The sequence below is a fragment of the Dromiciops gliroides genome, chromosome 2, assembly GCF_019393635.1.
Source record: "Dromiciops gliroides isolate mDroGli1 chromosome 2, mDroGli1.pri, whole genome shotgun sequence".
NCBI classification, from domain to species: Eukaryota; Metazoa; Chordata; class Mammalia; order Microbiotheria; family Microbiotheriidae; genus Dromiciops; species Dromiciops gliroides.
The window spans coordinates 228105935-228124425 of record NC_057862.1 but is presented as its reverse complement, the minus strand read 5'-3'; the positions used below and the strand labels follow the sequence as shown (position 1 = coordinate 228124425).

The 18491-nt window shown below is 40.6% G+C and overlaps 1 protein-coding gene across 2 annotated transcripts in view; it reads right to left on the bottom strand.

Annotated features, from left to right (window-relative positions):
• STON2 (stonin 2) overlaps positions 1 to 18491 on the bottom strand; it is a 194908-nt gene that overhangs the window by 20412 nt on the left and 156005 nt on the right. For both annotated transcript variants that reach the window (XM_043988490.1, XM_043988489.1), the window contains one exon: positions 2043 to 3887. In XM_043988490.1, the coding sequence (XP_043844425.1) occupies positions 2043 to 3887 (1845 nt within the window). The remainder of the gene's footprint in view (positions 1 to 2042; positions 3888 to 18491) is intronic.

Genomic DNA, 18491 nt, shown 5'->3' with positions numbered 1-18491 from the left:
CTGCCTATTAGCTTGTTTCCCAGGCTCACTCATGGTAAGCTACCTTGCTGATGATTTGTAATATGGCATCTCATTAAGTATCACTAGGGCTTAGAATGGGAAGAACAGTCATTTCAAGAAGGTCATTGCTCTGCTTGTCTCACTCTAAGACAAAAGCATCTCTGATCCCTTTTTTCTGATGGATGTTTCTTTCTTTCTTTCTTTCTTTCTTTCTTTCTTTCTTTCTTTCTTTCTTTCTTTCTTTCTTTCTTTCTTTCTTTCTTTCTTTCTTTCTTTCTTTCTTTCTTTCTTTCTTTCTTTCTTTGGTGAGGCAATTGGGGTTAAGTGACTTGCCCAGGGTCACACAGCTAGTAAGTGTTAAGTGTCTGAGGCCAGATTTGAACCCAGGTCCTGACTCCAGGGCCAGTGCTCTACCCACTGCATCACCTAGCTGACCTATAATGGCTGTGATTAGATTATCTGAGTCTGAATAGACAATATTACCATCTATGTCCTATTTTTGCACTATCTGATGGAGTTAAAGCCCCTCAAGTGCACTTTCTGTACATTATCTCTTTTCCCCAATTCCCTAAAGTCAGCTTAGTGCAATGGACAGTCAGAAGATTTGGGTTCAAGGTCTGGTTCTGTCAGTTCCTAATTGTGAGAGTCTTGTTTTACTCATTGGTACAATAGGGGTACCTGTAACTAAATACCTCATAGGGTTGTTACAATAACCAATGTGATAATGTATCATGGTTTAGTAGGCAGTTAGGTGGCATAGTGGACAGCTCTAGACTTGGTGTTAAGAAGACCTGAGTTCAAATCCTGCCACAGATTCTGGCTAAGTCACTTAACCTTTTCTCTTGCCTCAGTTTCCTCATATATATATAATAGGGATTTATAATGGCACCTACCTCACAGGATTGTTATAAGGACTGAGTGAGATAAAGTATGTAAATTGCTTTGTAAACCTTAAAGTGCCGCATAACTGGGGGATATTATTACTATGTGCCAGGCACTATGAAATGTATTGGGGATATGAGTACAAAAGTGAGTCCCTACCCTAAAGAAGCCTACATTTTAATATAAAACATATAGGGGAGTAGCCAAGGAAGGGAATTTTGGTCATCAACATAGTATGTAGAAGTAGGAATAGTCAAGGCAGCATGCATATGGCAGCAGGCAGGGCTTTGGCAGGATGCCTGAATTGGGTAGGTCCTGGTTATAAGAGTCCAACTGTGAGTCCAAGAGGTGCCCTTTCTATAGTGTGGCTGTACAATGAAGAGAAGACTGGCTACAATTCAGGAGACCTGCATTAGAACCTAAACTGCCACTCACTATCTATGGGACCTGAAGTTGGCCATGTGATTCTCTGGATCTCATTTTCTTTATCTATAAAATGATGGGTGTGTTTACTTAATGATCTCTAAAGATCTTTCCAACTCTAATATTCTTTTATTGTGAGCCCAAGTAAAAAACAGAGACAGGCTTTAAATGTAAGGAGTACTGACATAAACGATTCCTAAATTCAGAAAGGAAGGCTGGTCATGAATTGATTTTTTTCAGCCACACCCAGTACACAGACTCTGTCTGAGTCATCACTATCAAATAAAAGATGGTATTCCCCGTCTTACCCCCAATGCTTCTGTTGGAATTTCCTTGGAACCCAGAAGTTCCTAGGACCCAGAATCTGCTAGCTTCTATCAAGAGAGCTGACATTTTAGTGGATCAGACAAGAACAAGTTTTTGTTTGTTTGTTTGTTTGTGTTTTCCCTAAGCTGACTCAGTAAGACACTCAGTTAACTTACAAGGAATATTTAAAAATTTTAAGGAAGTAGTTGAACCATGAGGGGGCAGGCTAAGGTAGGGAAGTCAAATCAGCAAGCATTTACTGAGCACCTACAGTGTGCCAGAAACAGTGCCAAATGTTAGGGACACAAAGGAAGGCAAAACAAACAAAACCAAACCAGAATTTGAAGGAACAAGGAGATGTGAAATACTGATACCAGTCCTGTTAACAACTTTCATGCTGTTCATTGATTAGGGAAAGATCATCTACGTACCTGAGTTTTTGTCAGGTAGTCGATTTATCCTCCACACAATGGAGTTGAAAGCATGCTCGTACTTGGCAGTACCCAAAGTTACTCTCATGACTGGCTCAGAGCCAGAGATACTGGTTGATCCAAAACTGGCCCCCTTATTCACTTTGGCTTTTAAAGATTTCTCCCCTAGAACACTTTCCCTCCTGAAATTTTTCACCCACTCATTGGGCACTGGGTACCGGATCATCACATTCTCACAGGGAATCTGCGTGAGAGGGTCACGATTAGAGGAGAAGCCAGCTGACATCCTTAGCCAGCTCTGCAGCTCCACTTCTGCCCCATTGATGCTTGCCACAGTCCTGAGGGTGAAAGGCAAGGTCTTTTCTGCAAAAACTGTCCTAAACCGCATTAACTCAAAGCGGCATGCATCCAAGGGATTGAACAAGATCACTCGGGAACTGTTGAATACCTCCTCATCCACGCACCCATGGAATCGACAGTTATGCAGTTTTATCCACTTGGTGGTGGTGGTGGGCATGATATCCTGCCGGGAGACTATTTCGTTCCCTTTTACAAGGACATCATTGAGGCCCAGGTGGCACTCTGCAAGTCCAGAGAGAAAACTTAGCACATGAATATGTGTTAGGACTTGGTGGTGAAGAATCTGGTTGTCTCCTTTGCTCAAGATTCCAGAGAATTCATCTTTGACATCCACTGTAATCTCCTCCTCTAAATAGTTCAAACCCACTGTGCTTAGGTCCATGGATGACACTGGCAAACTCATAAGGTGGTCCTGAATCGCCCTGATGAAACTCAGGAAGTCTTCATAGCTGGTGGTTCCTAGCTTAATTACTTGCTCCCGTTCAGCCATATGGGCCACAGCTGGTTTAGGCTGGTATTTCTTCTTCTCTTTGTATGTAACACGGTCAATTCGCATACTGTGGATTCTCCCATTTTCATCGTAGTTCTGGAGCTTGGGTTCAGAAATCTCATGGCAGATCTCCAATTTGAACTCTCGGAATGGTTTCTCCAAGCCCTTCTCATAATACAACTGAAGGCAGCCACTATCTGTGAGCTTTACGTAGATTGGTCCCCAGTGCCTGGAAGACATAATGTTCTTCTTTTCAGGGATCCTCAGCATCATAGGCCAACCGTCTCTAGGCCGAGATAGGGCTGAGCTCTTCAGCTCATCATCCAGCCCACCCCACGATGCTGGGTCATCATCAGGCAGAGTGGTACTGCCAAGGTGATCGGGATCCCCAATCTGGAGTTGTTTGAGCTTCTCGACAGCATCAGAGTGTGTTCTTTTCTTGACTGAGTCATCAAAAGTGATGGCATCTGACTCCTGATATATGACAATGAGGGAATCCCTCTGGCTTTTTCCTGTGCTACTGGAGATGGAATTATTATGGGAACGCCTTTCTTGCTCCTCAAAGAAGGCACTGAAAGGGTTAATGGGAGAAGGCTGCACATCCTTGAGGGTCTCATTCAGGAAGGGGTTGGTTGCCCTCCAAGGTGGAGGCTCACTTATGGAAGGTGGCCGGTTTAAGGAGGAAATATCTAATTTCTGAACTTTTGAGAAGTCTACCAAGCTACTCTTGGGACGTTCTCTCTTCTTAAAAGATCCAGTTAAGTTACAATTCACATCTTGGACAGGAGTTGCAATGGATGCAGGGTCTGGTTTTAAAGTAGAGGTGTTTTGTGGCAGAGGGCAGCTGATTTCATTGTCATCAAAAGTTACCCAGCTGGGGAAACGAGCTGAGGTCACTGGGGTGGCAGAATGCCCATTCATGGCTGGGCCACTAGTGTGCCAGCCAATGGTTTCCATCTCTACTTCTTCATCTTCCTGGAGAGAGGAAGAATTGTCTAAAGGAAAAAGGAGAAAAAAAAAACATGTAAAAATGATCTATATATTTAATAATTATTTTCAGGACAGGGAAACTGATAGGATAGGGAATGAGGAGTTAATAGCATTTAATTTATAATTTGTGACATTTCATTGGTGCTCATTGTTCACTTGCATAGGTACGTGCCTAATCTGGGCAGTGACTTTATAGATTTACAGTATATGATGGCCTCTCACGTATATACACATATTAGTTGTATGATCCTAGACATGTCACATCAACACTTTCTGCCTCATTTTCTTCATCTATAAAATGACACAAATAGCACTTACATCATAGGGTTGTAGTAAGGATGAAATGAGACAATATTTTGCAAAGTTCTTAGTACAGTGCCTGGCACATAGGAGATATTTACTGAATGTGTTCCTTTTCTCTCTTCTCCTATACTTAAGTAGTGCTGAGAATAGGAATTATTCATTCTGGGAGCCTTGATAATATTACTACTATAGCAACAATATATTGCCATTAAAAAAAAAAAGACCATGCTGGTAAAAACCAAGTATCATAGAGCACTGGCCCTGGAGTCAGGAGTACCTGAGTTCAAATCTGGCCTCAAACACTTAACACTTACCAGCTGTGTGACCATGGGCAAGTCACTTAACCCCAATTGCCTCACCAAAAAAAACAAAACAAAACAAAAACCAAGTATCTCAGAACTGCATTCTTCTATGTTCTCCTTCTTATTTTACAAAATGCTTATGAAATAAGTACTTTATTTTCTTTACTAAATTCAAGTTCAGAAAGACAAGCTTCTGAAACCTGAAAATGATCTTCTTTTGCAAGAGAGCATAGAACTTATCTTACTGAAGAAACCAAGTTTCTTGTTAAGTTATACTTGAACTGATTAGGAGTCTACGGCCCTCAATGTATCATTACCCTAGCTCCCCACAGCTGTTCTCTCTCCTCTCCCTTTTGTTTTATTTTATTTTCAGGGCTGGCCCTGCTAGAAAGTGGAATAGAGGCCATTCATGTGATATGATTTTAAATGGACCAAAAGTTCCTTCTACCCAAGCATATTTCACCCACCTACTGCCTCTAACACTCCTGATTCCCAACCTAAAAGTGTCACTTTGGATCACAACAACTGAAGACACCTGGCAAATTCGAAACGTTACCAGAGAGGGGTAACATGTTAAAACTGAGAGCAGTTATTAACATACTGGCACAAATTATGAGGTTAGCACATCCTGAGGTCCTGAGGAAATGAGGCAATAGAAGAAAGAAAAGACGCTTTGACTTGGCAAAACAAAAATGGAAAAGAATGAAAAGAAGCCCTACCCGCATCCCAATTCTTCCTGGAACCAGACTTAGTCCTACCTTTCTAGTACTGTACTGTGGCCATCCAAACCACTTCTACTGGTGATGGCTTGGGATTGAAGAATAACAGAATACCAACTAGACTCCTAGATACCTGGCAAGATTGTGATGGCTCAATAAATATTTGCTGTACCTTCATAGAGAAGGATACCTAGCATCACAAATTTAACAGTACATTTAACAGTACATCATACATTGGTATGATTATCTATGGACAAGATTGTTGGTTTCACATTTGTCTTATGTTTGTTTTTTTGAGACTGGATCTCTTTTTCTTACCACGGCTGGAAATGCAGTAGCCACACTTAGGCCAACTCCAATACTGATTGTCACAGAAGTGTTAAACTGTTCCAATTTTTTCCAACCTGGGCTGGTTTGCCCCTCCTTAGGAAGGCTAGTGACCCACTGCTCCTGGGGGCTCAGAATCAATGCAAGTCACTGGATTAACTTCAGCTGTACCACAGTTCAGAACTCTTGAGCTCCGAGAATCAACCACAGCCTCAGCCATTTCCCATGGCAGGAATGACAAGTATGTGCCACCTCACTGGGTCACACATTGGTCTTTCAAGTCATATGCATTCATTTTTGTGTCTAGGTGGCAATTGTCATCAACGGTTATCTTTAAAAGTAAAGACTGGGGGGGGGGCTAGGTGGCGCAGTGGATAAAGCACCAGCCCTGGATTCAGGAGTACTTGAGTTCAAATCCGGCCTCAGACACTTGACACTTACTAGCTGTGTAACCCTGGGCAAGTTGCTTAACCCCCATTGCCCCACAAAAAAAAAAAAAAAAAAAGTAAAGACTGGTACACATGCATATATGTAATTTATACATCTATCAATCTAAATGTATACACAATAATGAAAAACATTAAGTAAGTGTGAAATCATATAAGAATTACAAAGTATTTTAAAATTAAGACCCAGAATTCCCATATGATATAATGTTATAATTTATCCTGTTTTGTAGCTGGATATGTAGAGACCTTGGTTATTTGCTTTCCAAAAGTATACAAGTATGCAAATGAGCTTGGGAATCAAAGAGGATTATCAATTCCTAGCTTTCTGTTTTAAAGTCCTAAACAGAACTCCTGGGTGCACCACAGTAGCTTCCTTGACCAATCATTTAACCACTCTGGCTAGGAATCTCCGAAACTATTGCCAAATCAGTTAAAAGTACACAAATAAAAATGCATGTGGATTTCATGCCTTTCTTCCTGTCTTCTTTGTCTCTTAATCCCAGTTTCCACCCATCAGATCTCACATTACTTTAAAGCCCTTACTAAGTAAGTGGTCACACCCTCTGCTAGGGATTTGTACCACTCTGATGAGCTCAAGGCCACGCCTTTGCTTACAGATTTTCAAAAGCAAGATGAAATCTTCCTTGGGGGCTGGCTTACTGAAGAAGCTATGGATAATTTTCCTAAAACGATTACATATATGATGCAACAAGTGCTGTGTGAAAATCTCATTCATGAACATTATTTTCCATCCTTCCTATTACATACTTTCTGAACATAACAAAAAAAGTTCTTCATTCCAAATTTAAGATTTTAAAACAATGTCATTCAATGTAAAACAAAATGTCTTTAAATGTCGCCAAGTTACTGAAAAGTTTTACAATACTCTATAGTTTTAAATGTAGCTATACCCAGGTTAAGTGTGACCAGTTTGGGATAATAATTTTAATTCATGGGCCTGAGCCCTTATCTGATGTATCTGATGGATACATAAATCCAATAGCAGAAATATTTAGTTGGCATGAAACAATGTAAACAACAAGGAAGAGAAACAGTAGGAAAATATCTGTACACATACACAGAGGGCTGCCACTCTCCTGTTCCCTCCAGGGAAGTTATAATTTGATTCCCCTTCAGTCCCTCTTCCTCTCTGGCACAACAGGAGAGGACAGCCACTTCAGAACTCACAGTCTCAGTGGTAAATGCTTAAAGTGCTGTGTTATCTGCCTTGGTCTCTATCCCAGGATTCCAATGGGGTAGGCTGAAGGTTTAAAGTCCTCACTGTGGATCTGGAGTCATCATGGTCCATACGTGATGCTAGGATTCAGGGACACCATGGTCCAACATTTCATGCGATTTCTTCCACTCGTGTCTATTTATTCCTCTTACTACCTCCTGTGTACAGCCGTGCTTTTTAAGCCTCCTTATCAAACAGGGTCCTTCCTGGTGATGTCACCATGGCATGGGCTCACACAGAGACTTCCAGGAGATGCTCTCTTGGCACCAAGCATTGTATGAAATTAGGTCCCAGAAAGCCTTTACACGAAAAGTCCCTTGAAATTTGGAGGAGGAACTACGAACCAAAAAGCCTTGGTTTGTTTATTTTTGAGGCTTGCACCTATTTTTTTTCTTTAAATGACATGAATAATCTCATGTCCTTTGGCAGTTTCACGCCTTCTTCCTACAACCTGAGTGAAACTCAGCTCCTATCTTTGTGAGGTCACAATCAGCCCAGAACAATCACTTGTGACGTCCTTATCTAAATATCAGGATGTTCAGGTGTTAAGCAGCCAAAGTAGGTGAAGCTTCTGAAGAAAAGAAACCCTATTCTCTTATGAATGAGTCTTGGGTTTTGTTTTGTTTTTTAATGAAAAAGTTCCACAAAACGATTTCACATTATAAGACTACCCTGTTATTTAATAACAGAAGTTGGTTTGGAATGTCCTTTAAAATAAGCCATTCCTGGAGGCAAGTATGAGGACTTCCAAAACCTTTAAGAAATTATTATTAACCCCTGGGTATAAAATAAACAGTCCTGACACAGGCTACATGGATACAGCAGCAACTATATCTTGTCAGTTTTCTAGAATCTCCTTATATGTCTATGCCTGGTAGAGTAAAATTATAGAGAATGAGAACATGTCCAAGTCCTTCTCCCTCAGAGGAAATCAACCTAAAATGTCTGGGGGTGGGGGGGGCAGCTAGGTGGTGCAGTAGATAAAGCACTGGCCCTGGATTAAGGAGGACCTGAGTTCAAATCCATCCTCAGACACTTGACACTTACTAGCTGTGTGGCCCTGGGCAAGTCACTTAACCCTCCTCACTGCCCCACAAAAATAAATTGATTAACCTAAAATGTCTCTTCAGAAGAAAGCCACAACTCCACTATCTTCTATTTACTGATTTATTCTATGATCACATTTTAATTAGCAGCTGTTCCTTCCTTTCCATTCCCTCTCCCTGAGCCCCAAATTCAGTTTAATGTGCACTGGACTGTTGCTAAATACTACAGATGTGAGATGTCTACTAAAAGGTTATGCCCCAGCCTCAACCACCCAAGCAGGTTCTACTGACTTTACAGATGCAACTCCCAGGGAAATGATGGGCATTCTCAACATTAGTCCAGAATCCATTAAAAGACTATATTCTCCCAAAATAAAATCAAGTGAGACATTTTATTGTTTTCAAGTCCACCAAGAATCACCAAATATTTCAGTATCTACTAAATAAGCAAGGCAACATAAAATCCAGTATGGTTTCAGGATATCTCAGAGAAATGGTAGGTGGAGAAACCTAATTGTCAGATATTCAGGTTTTTGAAGTTTTCTCAGAATTTAAAAAAGAAACTACAGTATTAAGCATTCAAATAGAAAACAAGCCTGTTTTACTTAAATTCATAGAATGTCAGAATTATAAGGAATATTAGAGATTGTTTAGTCCAAATCCCAGAGCTAGGACAAAATATTTGTCCACTCTTGGCAAGGTTTGAGAATTAATTCTCTTGGGAGCAGCTAGGTGGCACAGCAGGTAAAGCACTGGCCCTGGATTCAGGAGGACCTGAGTTCAAATCTGACCTCAGACACTTGACACTTACTAGCTGTGTGACCCTGGGAAAGTCACTTAACCCTCACTACCTTAGAAAGAAAGAAAGAAAGGAAGGAAGGAAGGAAGGAAGGAAGGAAGGAAGGAAGGAAGGAAGGAAGGAAGGAAGGAAGGAAGAAAAGAAAGAAAGATCTAAGAACCCTGATCAATTAATGAACACACATAATTCAAGGACTCATAAATAACACTATCTACTGTATGATAAAGAGATAATAGACCATTATTCAAAATAGGGAATTCATTTTTGGATGTGACCAATATGGGTATATGTTTTCCTTGACTCTACAGGGGTTTTTCTTTCTTTTTAGTGGGTTGGGAAGGTGAGAGAGGGAAAAAAAATTAATACTTGGTAACTGAAAAGAATTTCAGAAAAATGCATGTTCCCTGAAAGTAGAGACTGTATTGTGTGTGTGTGTGTGTGTGTGTGTGTGTGTGTGTGTGTGTGTGTGGCAATTGGGGTTAAGTGACTTGCCCAGGGTCACACAGCTAGTGTCAAGTGTCTGAGGCCATATTTTGAACTCAGGTCCTCCTGAATCCAGGGCCCGTACTCTATTCACTTCGCCTCCTAGCTGTCCCGATTACATTTACTTTTGATTTGTTTATCACTGTAAGCAATGGGAATATACACATAATAAGTACTCAACAAATGCCTTTTCCTTCATTCATTCATTCACAACTGGAGCTTACTTATGAGACCCCATGGCATAATTAGACAGGTGTAAAGGCTTGTTACATAGCTTGGCATTACCTATTGATGAATCAAGTCTTTAAAAAAAACTACATACACACACACACACATCTCAAGTGGTTGTGACAGTTACTGTTTTTCTACATTTAAATGTGTAAATTTAGAGCAATGTTTATGGGGCAGTGGTGGGAAGAGTGGGACCAGAAACCTTGGAATTCCTATTGTGTAGAAGTGCTTGCCTATGCTGACTAAAATAGTCATAATCTGGAGTTTCCAGTTCCTCTATTAGAAAGCTTCTTGAGGGTAGATGTTTGACCTATCTGTGTAGCTCTTTGTAGGGTTTAGAATATATCAGATGCTCAATAAACATTTCTTGAAGGGGGCGGAGCCAAGATGGCAGAGGAAAGGCAGTGACTTTCCAGAGTTCTCCCCATGACCCCTCCAAATACCTTCAAATAATGCCATAAAACATTTCTTAAATTGAATTCAATCTGTCTGTAAGCCTATTCACATCCAGGTCAAATTCAACAATTCTGCATCAACCACACCCCAAATAAGGAGTAAGTGAGCAGCCAGTTCACAAGGGTGAACCCAAATATCTCTCGGGTCGTTCCCTTTTATTTACATGATTCTCTAAACCTGGAGTTCCTAATAATTACCACTCCCATCTCCAAACAATCCACATCTGCCCTTCTTTTCCAGGTGATGGAAGCCCAAGTTGGCTTCCTTTAAGGGAAGCCCTAGCTATTTTTATCATGACAGTGTGATAATGATTAGAACTTAACAAGAAAGGGGCAGCTAGGTGGCATAGTGGATAGAGCACCGGCCCTGGAGTCAGGAGGACCTGAGAGCAAATCCAGCCTCAGACACTTAACACTTACTAGCTGTGTTACCCTGGGCAAGTCACTTAACCCCAATTGCCTTGCCCCCCCCCCCAAAAAGAACTTAACAAGAAAGAAGTGAGTCCCTCTTGAGGACTGTGTATTCTGGGGACATGCTGAATATTTCTAAAATCAAAAGCAAGCCAAATATGTGTGCAATGCATATCAACATGTACATATTCATGTTACTTGGGATTCTGGGAAAACAATGATCACACCAGTTTCCTGACTGTGGGCAGTGAACCATCTACAGTTGTGAATCTATCAGGTCTCTTAGAATGACCTCGTCAAGCATAATCTGATTCATGTGGTATAATATAACACAAAGTAAGGGACTGTTTACAGTTGATTAATTTACTCAGTATTTTTCCACATCTGCCACTGCAACTGGAATACCCAGAATAGTTATAAACTGTCACTGTTTGGATGGACACAATGCCTACTACTATAACCTTCTACAGTATTTCTATAGGCACAGGAAATGCTTATTTAAATGTTACCTAATGGGAGTCAGTCAATGTTGCATATTAGAGAATTGGCCTCAGAGTCAGAAAGACCTATGTTCAAATTCTGCCTCTAACTCCTATTTATGCTTAGCCACCAAAGTGATTTTCCTAAAATGCAGGTCTAACCATATTACACACCCCTCCCCCCACCAACCTTCAATCAGTAAACGGATCTCAAGGATCAAATACAAAATCCTGTTTCGCATTCAAAGCCCTTTATAATTTAGCCTTGAGGCAGCTGGTGGCAAAAAGGATAGAGCATTGGGCCTGGTTTCAGGAAGTCTTCAGTTCAAATCTTGCCTGAGACACTTAATGGCTATGTGACAGTAACCCTGGGCACATGACAATCTCTATTTGCCTCAGTTTCCTTAACTATAAAATGTGGATAAATATTAGCACTTACTTTGCAGGGTTATTGTAAGGATCAAATGAGATATTTATAAAAAGCACTTATCACAGAGACTGGCACAGAGTAGGCACCATATAATTGTCTATTCCCTTCTCTCCTTTCCCCCCTCATCCCAGCTTTCTTTTCTTCCTATACCTTTTTCCCCAACACATATTCTGATTCAGTGACAGGGGCCTCCTGGCTGTTCCATGAACAATATACTCCATCTCTCAGGTCTGGGCATTTTCTCTGGCTGTCCCCCATACCTGAAATGCTCTCCTCTTCCTCATCTCTGCCTCTTGGCTTCCCTGGCTTCCTTGAAGTCCCAACTAAAATCCCACCTTTTGCTAGAAGCCTTCCAAGCCCCCTTTAATTCTAGTGCCTCCCCTCTGTTAATTATTGCCTATTGAAAATGGTAGAGAGGAGCCAGGAGGTTGCCTGAGCTCTCCAGAGTTTCCCTCAGAAACAACACTAAATCAAGCCTCTAAACAGATTCTGGAGCTTTAGAACCTATTAAAAAAAAAGACAGAGAAACAATTTTCCAACTTGAGGTAATTTAGAAGACTTCAGGAAAAAAAATGCAGACTTCAGGAAAGGTTTGTTTCACTTGGGTGAAAGGAGAGCAAACTGCAGCTCGGAGGGTGTCTGGGAAAACCAGCAGGAGCTCTTTGCCACAGCACTTATCAGCAGCTGAGGACTCTCAGTCCTGGCTCAGCAGGCTGGTGGAGTAGCACATCAGTTGTGAGACCCCCTGCCATGAACCAGCAAAGAGGGAAAACTGCTGGCTAGAGAATCACCCACAGGAGAGGCACAACTAGGCCAAGCCAAGTGACGAATCCTCAAGCCCCAGAGGCCTCGGAGCAGAAAGTCAGTGATCAAGCCGCTGGCCCCCAGCACAAGAAGTTTGCAACAGTGACCCCTGTGTCCCAGGAGCAGAGTTCAACTTTAAAAGTCACAAAATAGGCTAAAATATGAGTAAGAAACAGAAAAGAACCCTTACCACAGAGAGCTTCTATGGCGACAGGGAAGACCAAAACAAACACAGATGAGGACAACACTGTCAAAATGTCTACATGTGAAGCCTCAAAGGGGAAGACAAATTGGTCTCAAGACCAAAATGCCTGCTTAGAAGAGCTCAAAAAGGATTTTAGAAATCAAATAAGATAGATAAAAGAAAAAATGGTAAAAGAAATGAGATAAATTAATTGAGTTATGCAAGAAAATTATGAAAAAAAGTCAACAGCTTGGAAAAGGGAGCACAAAAATTGAAGAAAATAATTATTAAATGCTTAATGACTGATTGACTGAATATTGCATATACCACTATGGAAAAGACACAACTTCTCAATGTTCCAGGTAACTCTCTAAGATTAGCAGTTGCAGAACAAGGACTCATGTTTGCATTGGTAGAGGGAGTTCCCTAAACCAGTGAAATCACAGGTCTTGTCTTCCCCCCAAAATTGACAATATCAGTGCAAGCCAGATTTATTTGTCTCATCATATACTCTTCAATATCTGTCTGATCTGGGTCATCCCATATCTTTCTCACACTACTGCCCCACATTTCCTCAGAAAGCTTGAGTATAATAACAGACAATTTATAAAGTTATGGTTACAAATCATATTATTTCACCTGTGTCTCATCAAAACCCTGTGAGGCAACGAGGTCAAGTATCATTATTCCCATTTTACAGAACTGAGGTTCAAATATGTGAAAAGGACTCGCTCAGGGCAGCTAGGTGGTACAGTGGATAAAGCACCAGCCCTGGATTCAGGAGGACCTGAGTTTAAATTCAGCCTCAGACACTTGAAACTTAATAGCTGTGTAACCCTGGACAAATCACTTCACTAGCTCTGTGACCTGTGGCAAGTCACTTAACCCAGTCTGCCTCAGTTTCTTCAACTGTAAAATGAGCTGGAGATGAAAATGGCAAACCACTCCTGTATCTTTACCAAGAAAACTTTAAATGGGGTCACACAGAATTGGATATGACTAAAACAAGTGAACAACAACAACTCTTTCTACTACAGAACACTGAGAAACAGGTCAGTAGAGATTATTTAGCTTTGAACTTGTCATATGATCTGTTAGAGCTTTCCCTGCCCCTCCCCCATAATACTGTATTGAAGACATCTTCAAAAGCACCTGGAGTAACTAATTAGAAAGAGATACTATTTCTGTACTTCTTTAGCCACAGGTGAAAGACAGACACTTCATATTACTCTGTGGGTCCTACAGGGAAGCCCTGTCTCACATAAAGTGACTACAAAAAATGCAAAGCATGACTATTCTCTGATGAAAATCACCCTACCAGCTTCCTCCCCACCCTTTACCCCTCAGAGCACACTTAGTGGAATGATCATCATAGTCATGTTTGTGTTTGAGTGCGATAGAAAGCTTCTTCCTTAAATCTCAGTCTACCCTGATGCAAACTGATTTCAGCAGATTGTCCCGTCCCCCCCACCCCCACCCCCACCCCCACCCCCAACTCTCAACCCTCACCCACCACTTTCCTACAATTTAAAAGACAGGTTCAACAGGTAAGAGAGAGTGTGAGTAGGATATTCTAAGCACAGGGATCACTGTATGCAAAGGCATAGTTGGGAGACAGAGACTAAACCAGTGTGGCTGTCATAAATGTATAGTATTGATATGAGATAAAACTGAAAAGACAGAGTGAGACCAGACTGTGGACAATCTTGTATGTTATGCAGAGGAAACTAAACGTTATTTGGGAGGCAACAGGGAGCCATAGAAGACTTCTGAGCAGTGATATTACCAGGTCCAAGAAGTATCAAGGGAAAAACAAACATCTAGCAATATGGATTTCAGTAGAGATAAGTTAAACTCAAACCTGCACATACAAAATAGTGTTCTGTATCCCAAAGATTTAAGTATCAAATTTACCAAGGTTGTGACCTTTCCAAGAACTTCCCCAGAGACAAAATAATGGATTGACAGAAAGAATGAGACAGAAATACATTTTTTGAGGAAGATGAATGAATTTAACCCAGATAACAGGAAAAAAAGGGAAGGGAAATGATCCTCTGACACCCTTTCATCCATCTAAGGCTGACAAGATGCTAATGAATGACTGCTCTGTGCAGTAGAAGCCAAGAGCAGACGTTGAACACTCCCTCAGAAGAGGTCAACCAGGACTTTCAAGCACATGCCAGGCTTACACAATCCCATAGGTTCACTGCAATACCCTTTATATTTATGTTGATTTGTTTTAGAGGCTACACTTTAAAATGATTTTTGGTGAGTCACAGTTCTAATTCCTCATTATACAGGGATAAAAAGGACTTCTTTTCAGGAATATAAATACTGAGATGATCCAACATAAACTTATAGTTGCAGAAGGAAAACAATGCCATATTTTCATTACAGGAAAAGCAGATAGAATTTGCTTGGTCTGTGGGGAAGGGAGCTTCACCAGTTACCAGCAGTGTCTGATTCCTGTTGACATTTAAGAGCATAGGGCCTCAGCTGACAAGAGATGAGGTGATGGGACTAAGATTTCTATTTTCAAATCTAAAGCTTCTTGGCCTCCTGTGACACAGGCCTGAAATGTGGATCATTGTGCCCCCTTCCACTCCTTAAAATAGAAACATTTGCTTCCTGTATGCAGGGCATTTCCTGGGGAATTCAGTTTAATCTCACTGGTAGTCAAAGACACAGCCAGTCTGTGAAAGCCATTTCCTTTCAAGACTTTTTCTACATGAATAGGAGGGATCAGATCTCTCTATCTATCTGTCTGGTTTTTTCCTCGACCTGTGTTTTCTTTGGTGTACAGAGCTCAGTGAGGAGAGCTCCCTAACTTTGTCATTCCTTAACCAATTTCCTTTAACATTTATTTAGAGTTTTAAGGCTTTATTTACACTTTCCTCACACCAAACCTGTGAGGTAACTAGTGTCTTATCATCCGTTTGACCAATATAGAAATGAGACACTGGGAGCTTAAATTGCATAGCTAGGACTCAAATCTAGGCATTCTGCCTCCACATTGGATATTCATCATACTACATCTAAACACCCAAAAAGTTAAATACAAAACATTTCCCCCCTGCATCATAACAACATAGAAAGTGGTCCACTGCAAAGTATTTCTAGGGCACACAACATATATACTTCGGGTCATCCAAATCATTTTCAAGAATAAACCATCTTGAGGGGCAGCTAGGTGGCGCAGTGGATAAAGCACTGGCCTTGGATTCAAGAGTACCCAAGTTCAAATCTGGCCTCAGACACTTGACACTTACTAGCTGTGTGAACCTGGGCAAGTCACTTAACCCCCACTGCCCCGCAAAAAACAAAGAATAAACCACCTTCAGTATTTAGCAATAGTATTGCAAACTTCCTAAATTTCAGTTGAGTAAGTGGGAGAAATAGTCTTGTATTGTTGTTGTTGTAGTAGGCAAAATTTAGAGAGCAATAATGCAATTAAATGTCCACCCTTTCTTACATATACATCAGCCACAATGGTCCATTCTCTGGTATCTGAAATCTTTAACAACAAATTCTTTTCTTTCTCCCTTTCCTTCCTTCCTTCCTTCCTTCCTTCCTTCCTTCCTTCCTTCCTTCCTTCCTTCCTTCCTTCCTTCCTTCCTTCCTTCCTTCCTTCCTTCCTTCCTTCCTTCCTTCCTTCCTTCCTTCCTTCTTTCTTTCTTTCTTTCTTTCTTTCTTTCTTTCTTTCTTTCTTCCTTCCTTCCTTCCTTCCTTCCTTCCTTCCTTCCTTCCTTCCTTCCTTCCTTCCTTCCTTCCTTCCTTCCTTCCTTCCTTCTTTCTTTCTTCCTTCTTTCTTCCTTCCTTCCTTTCCAGAGTAATGAGGGTTAAGTGACTTGCCCAGGGTCACACAGCTAGGAAATGTCAAGTGTCTGAGGCCAAATTTGAACTCAGGTCCTCCTGAATCCAGGGTTGGTGCTTTATCCACTGTGCCACCTAGCTTCCCCTAACAGCTAATTCTTGAGAATATACCATAGGGTAGCAGTTCTCAAACTTTTTTTGTGTTTTTGTTTTTTTTGTGATGCAATTGGGGTTAAGTGACTTGCCCAGGGTCACACAGCTAGTAAGTGTCAAGCATCTGAGGCTGGATATGAACTCAGGTCCTCCTGAATCCAGCACCAGCCAGTGCTGGTGCTTAATCCACTGTACCACCCAGCTGCCCCAGTTCTCAAACTTTTTGGTCTCAGGATCCACTTCATACTCTTAAAAATTACTCAGCATCCCTCACCCCAAGAGCTTTTTTAAAATATAGGTTATACCTACTGATATTTGCTGTATTAGAAATTAAACATGTTATTACTATTATTATTAAAAATAATTTTGACCTTTCAGACCCCTTGAAAGGGTCTTGGGGGCTACCAGATGGTCCTAGGCCACACTTAGGAAAAATTACTCTTATAGAGTATTAAAATATAGTTAGCAAATAGTCATTATCAGCATCATTTCAAAGTTGGCCTGAGCAAAGACATCCCTATGAAATCTAATGCTGCTCCTCTATTTATATTAAGTAGAAATCATAAATGTCTAAAAAAGTCTTGTTCCCTGAAAACTCTTTTCTTGACCTTGCCTTCTGGGAGTATTCCTAGGCTCTTGGGAAGATATAGTTAGATCCTTGTTGCACCAAATATTGATGGTCAGTGTCTATGATGTTACAAGACCCCTGCTACAGGAGAATGTTATTTATTTTTTTTTTAATTTAATTAAATTAAATTTTTTTTTTGCAGGGCAATGAGGGTTAAGTGACTTGCCCAGGGTCACATAGCTAGTAAGTGTCAATTATCTGAGGTTGGATTTGAACTCAGGTCCTCCTGAATCCAGGGCCAGTGCTTTATCCACTGCACCACCTAGCTGCCCCTGATATTTATTTTTAGAAGTCTTGTTTTTATGGCAGGGTTTGAAGGCAGCACCTGGTGTACACCTGTATCTGCCCTCACTTTGATTTGAGCAATTTTTTGCACACTATTAAAAAAAAAGTTATGAAACCACCTGCATTAGCAACTATAGGATAGGAAGGAAAAGAGAAAAACAGCGATTCACCATCATGACCCTAGTTTAAGATGATTCCTTTGGGATTTCTACAAATCTGTTGATGGAGTACTGCTCTAGTTGCTAGAGACTGAGTGACATTTCCTGAACACATACAAGGGGAAATGAGTTTTCTTTCATGGATTTGTGTGTCCCAAGATAACCTAGATAGTAACTTCCTTCCTAGGCCATAAAAACAAAGCACAGAAAGTAAATGCTTCTGACTCTACAACTAAAGGTATAATAATATTGTATGGCTGCTTTAGCCACACACACGCACACACACACACACACACACACACAAAACTGTAGCCATATATATATATATATATATATATATATATATAAATCTTTCTTACATATAGACCTTGTAATGTCACTCTCATTAAAAATCTTCAATGGCTGACTACTTTCTGGTGCTTAGCGTTTAAGGCTCTTTGTAACCTGGAAAAATGATAATTCTTAAGTTTTATCATGTGTGTGTGTGTGTGTGTGTGTGTGTGTGCATGTGCTACATCATCATCATTACTACTAACATTTATTTAAGACTTAATATCTTTAAAAAAAAAGACTTAATATGTGCTAGGCACTTTGCTAAGTGCTCTAAAATTATCTCATTTGACACTCACAACAATCCTGGGAGGTAGGTGCTATTATTTATCTACATTTTACATTTGAGGAAACAGAGGCAAACAGTGGTTAAGTGTTTTTCCCAGGGTCACAAAGCTAGTGTCTGAGGTTGAATCTGAACTCAGCTCTTCCTTACAACAGGTCCTTACAACAGGTATATTATACCACCTAGCTGCCACAACATGTATGTGTGTGTACATTATAAATCAATCAATCTATCTATCTATCTATCTATCTATCTATCTATCTATCTATCTATCTATCTATCTATCTATCTATCTAT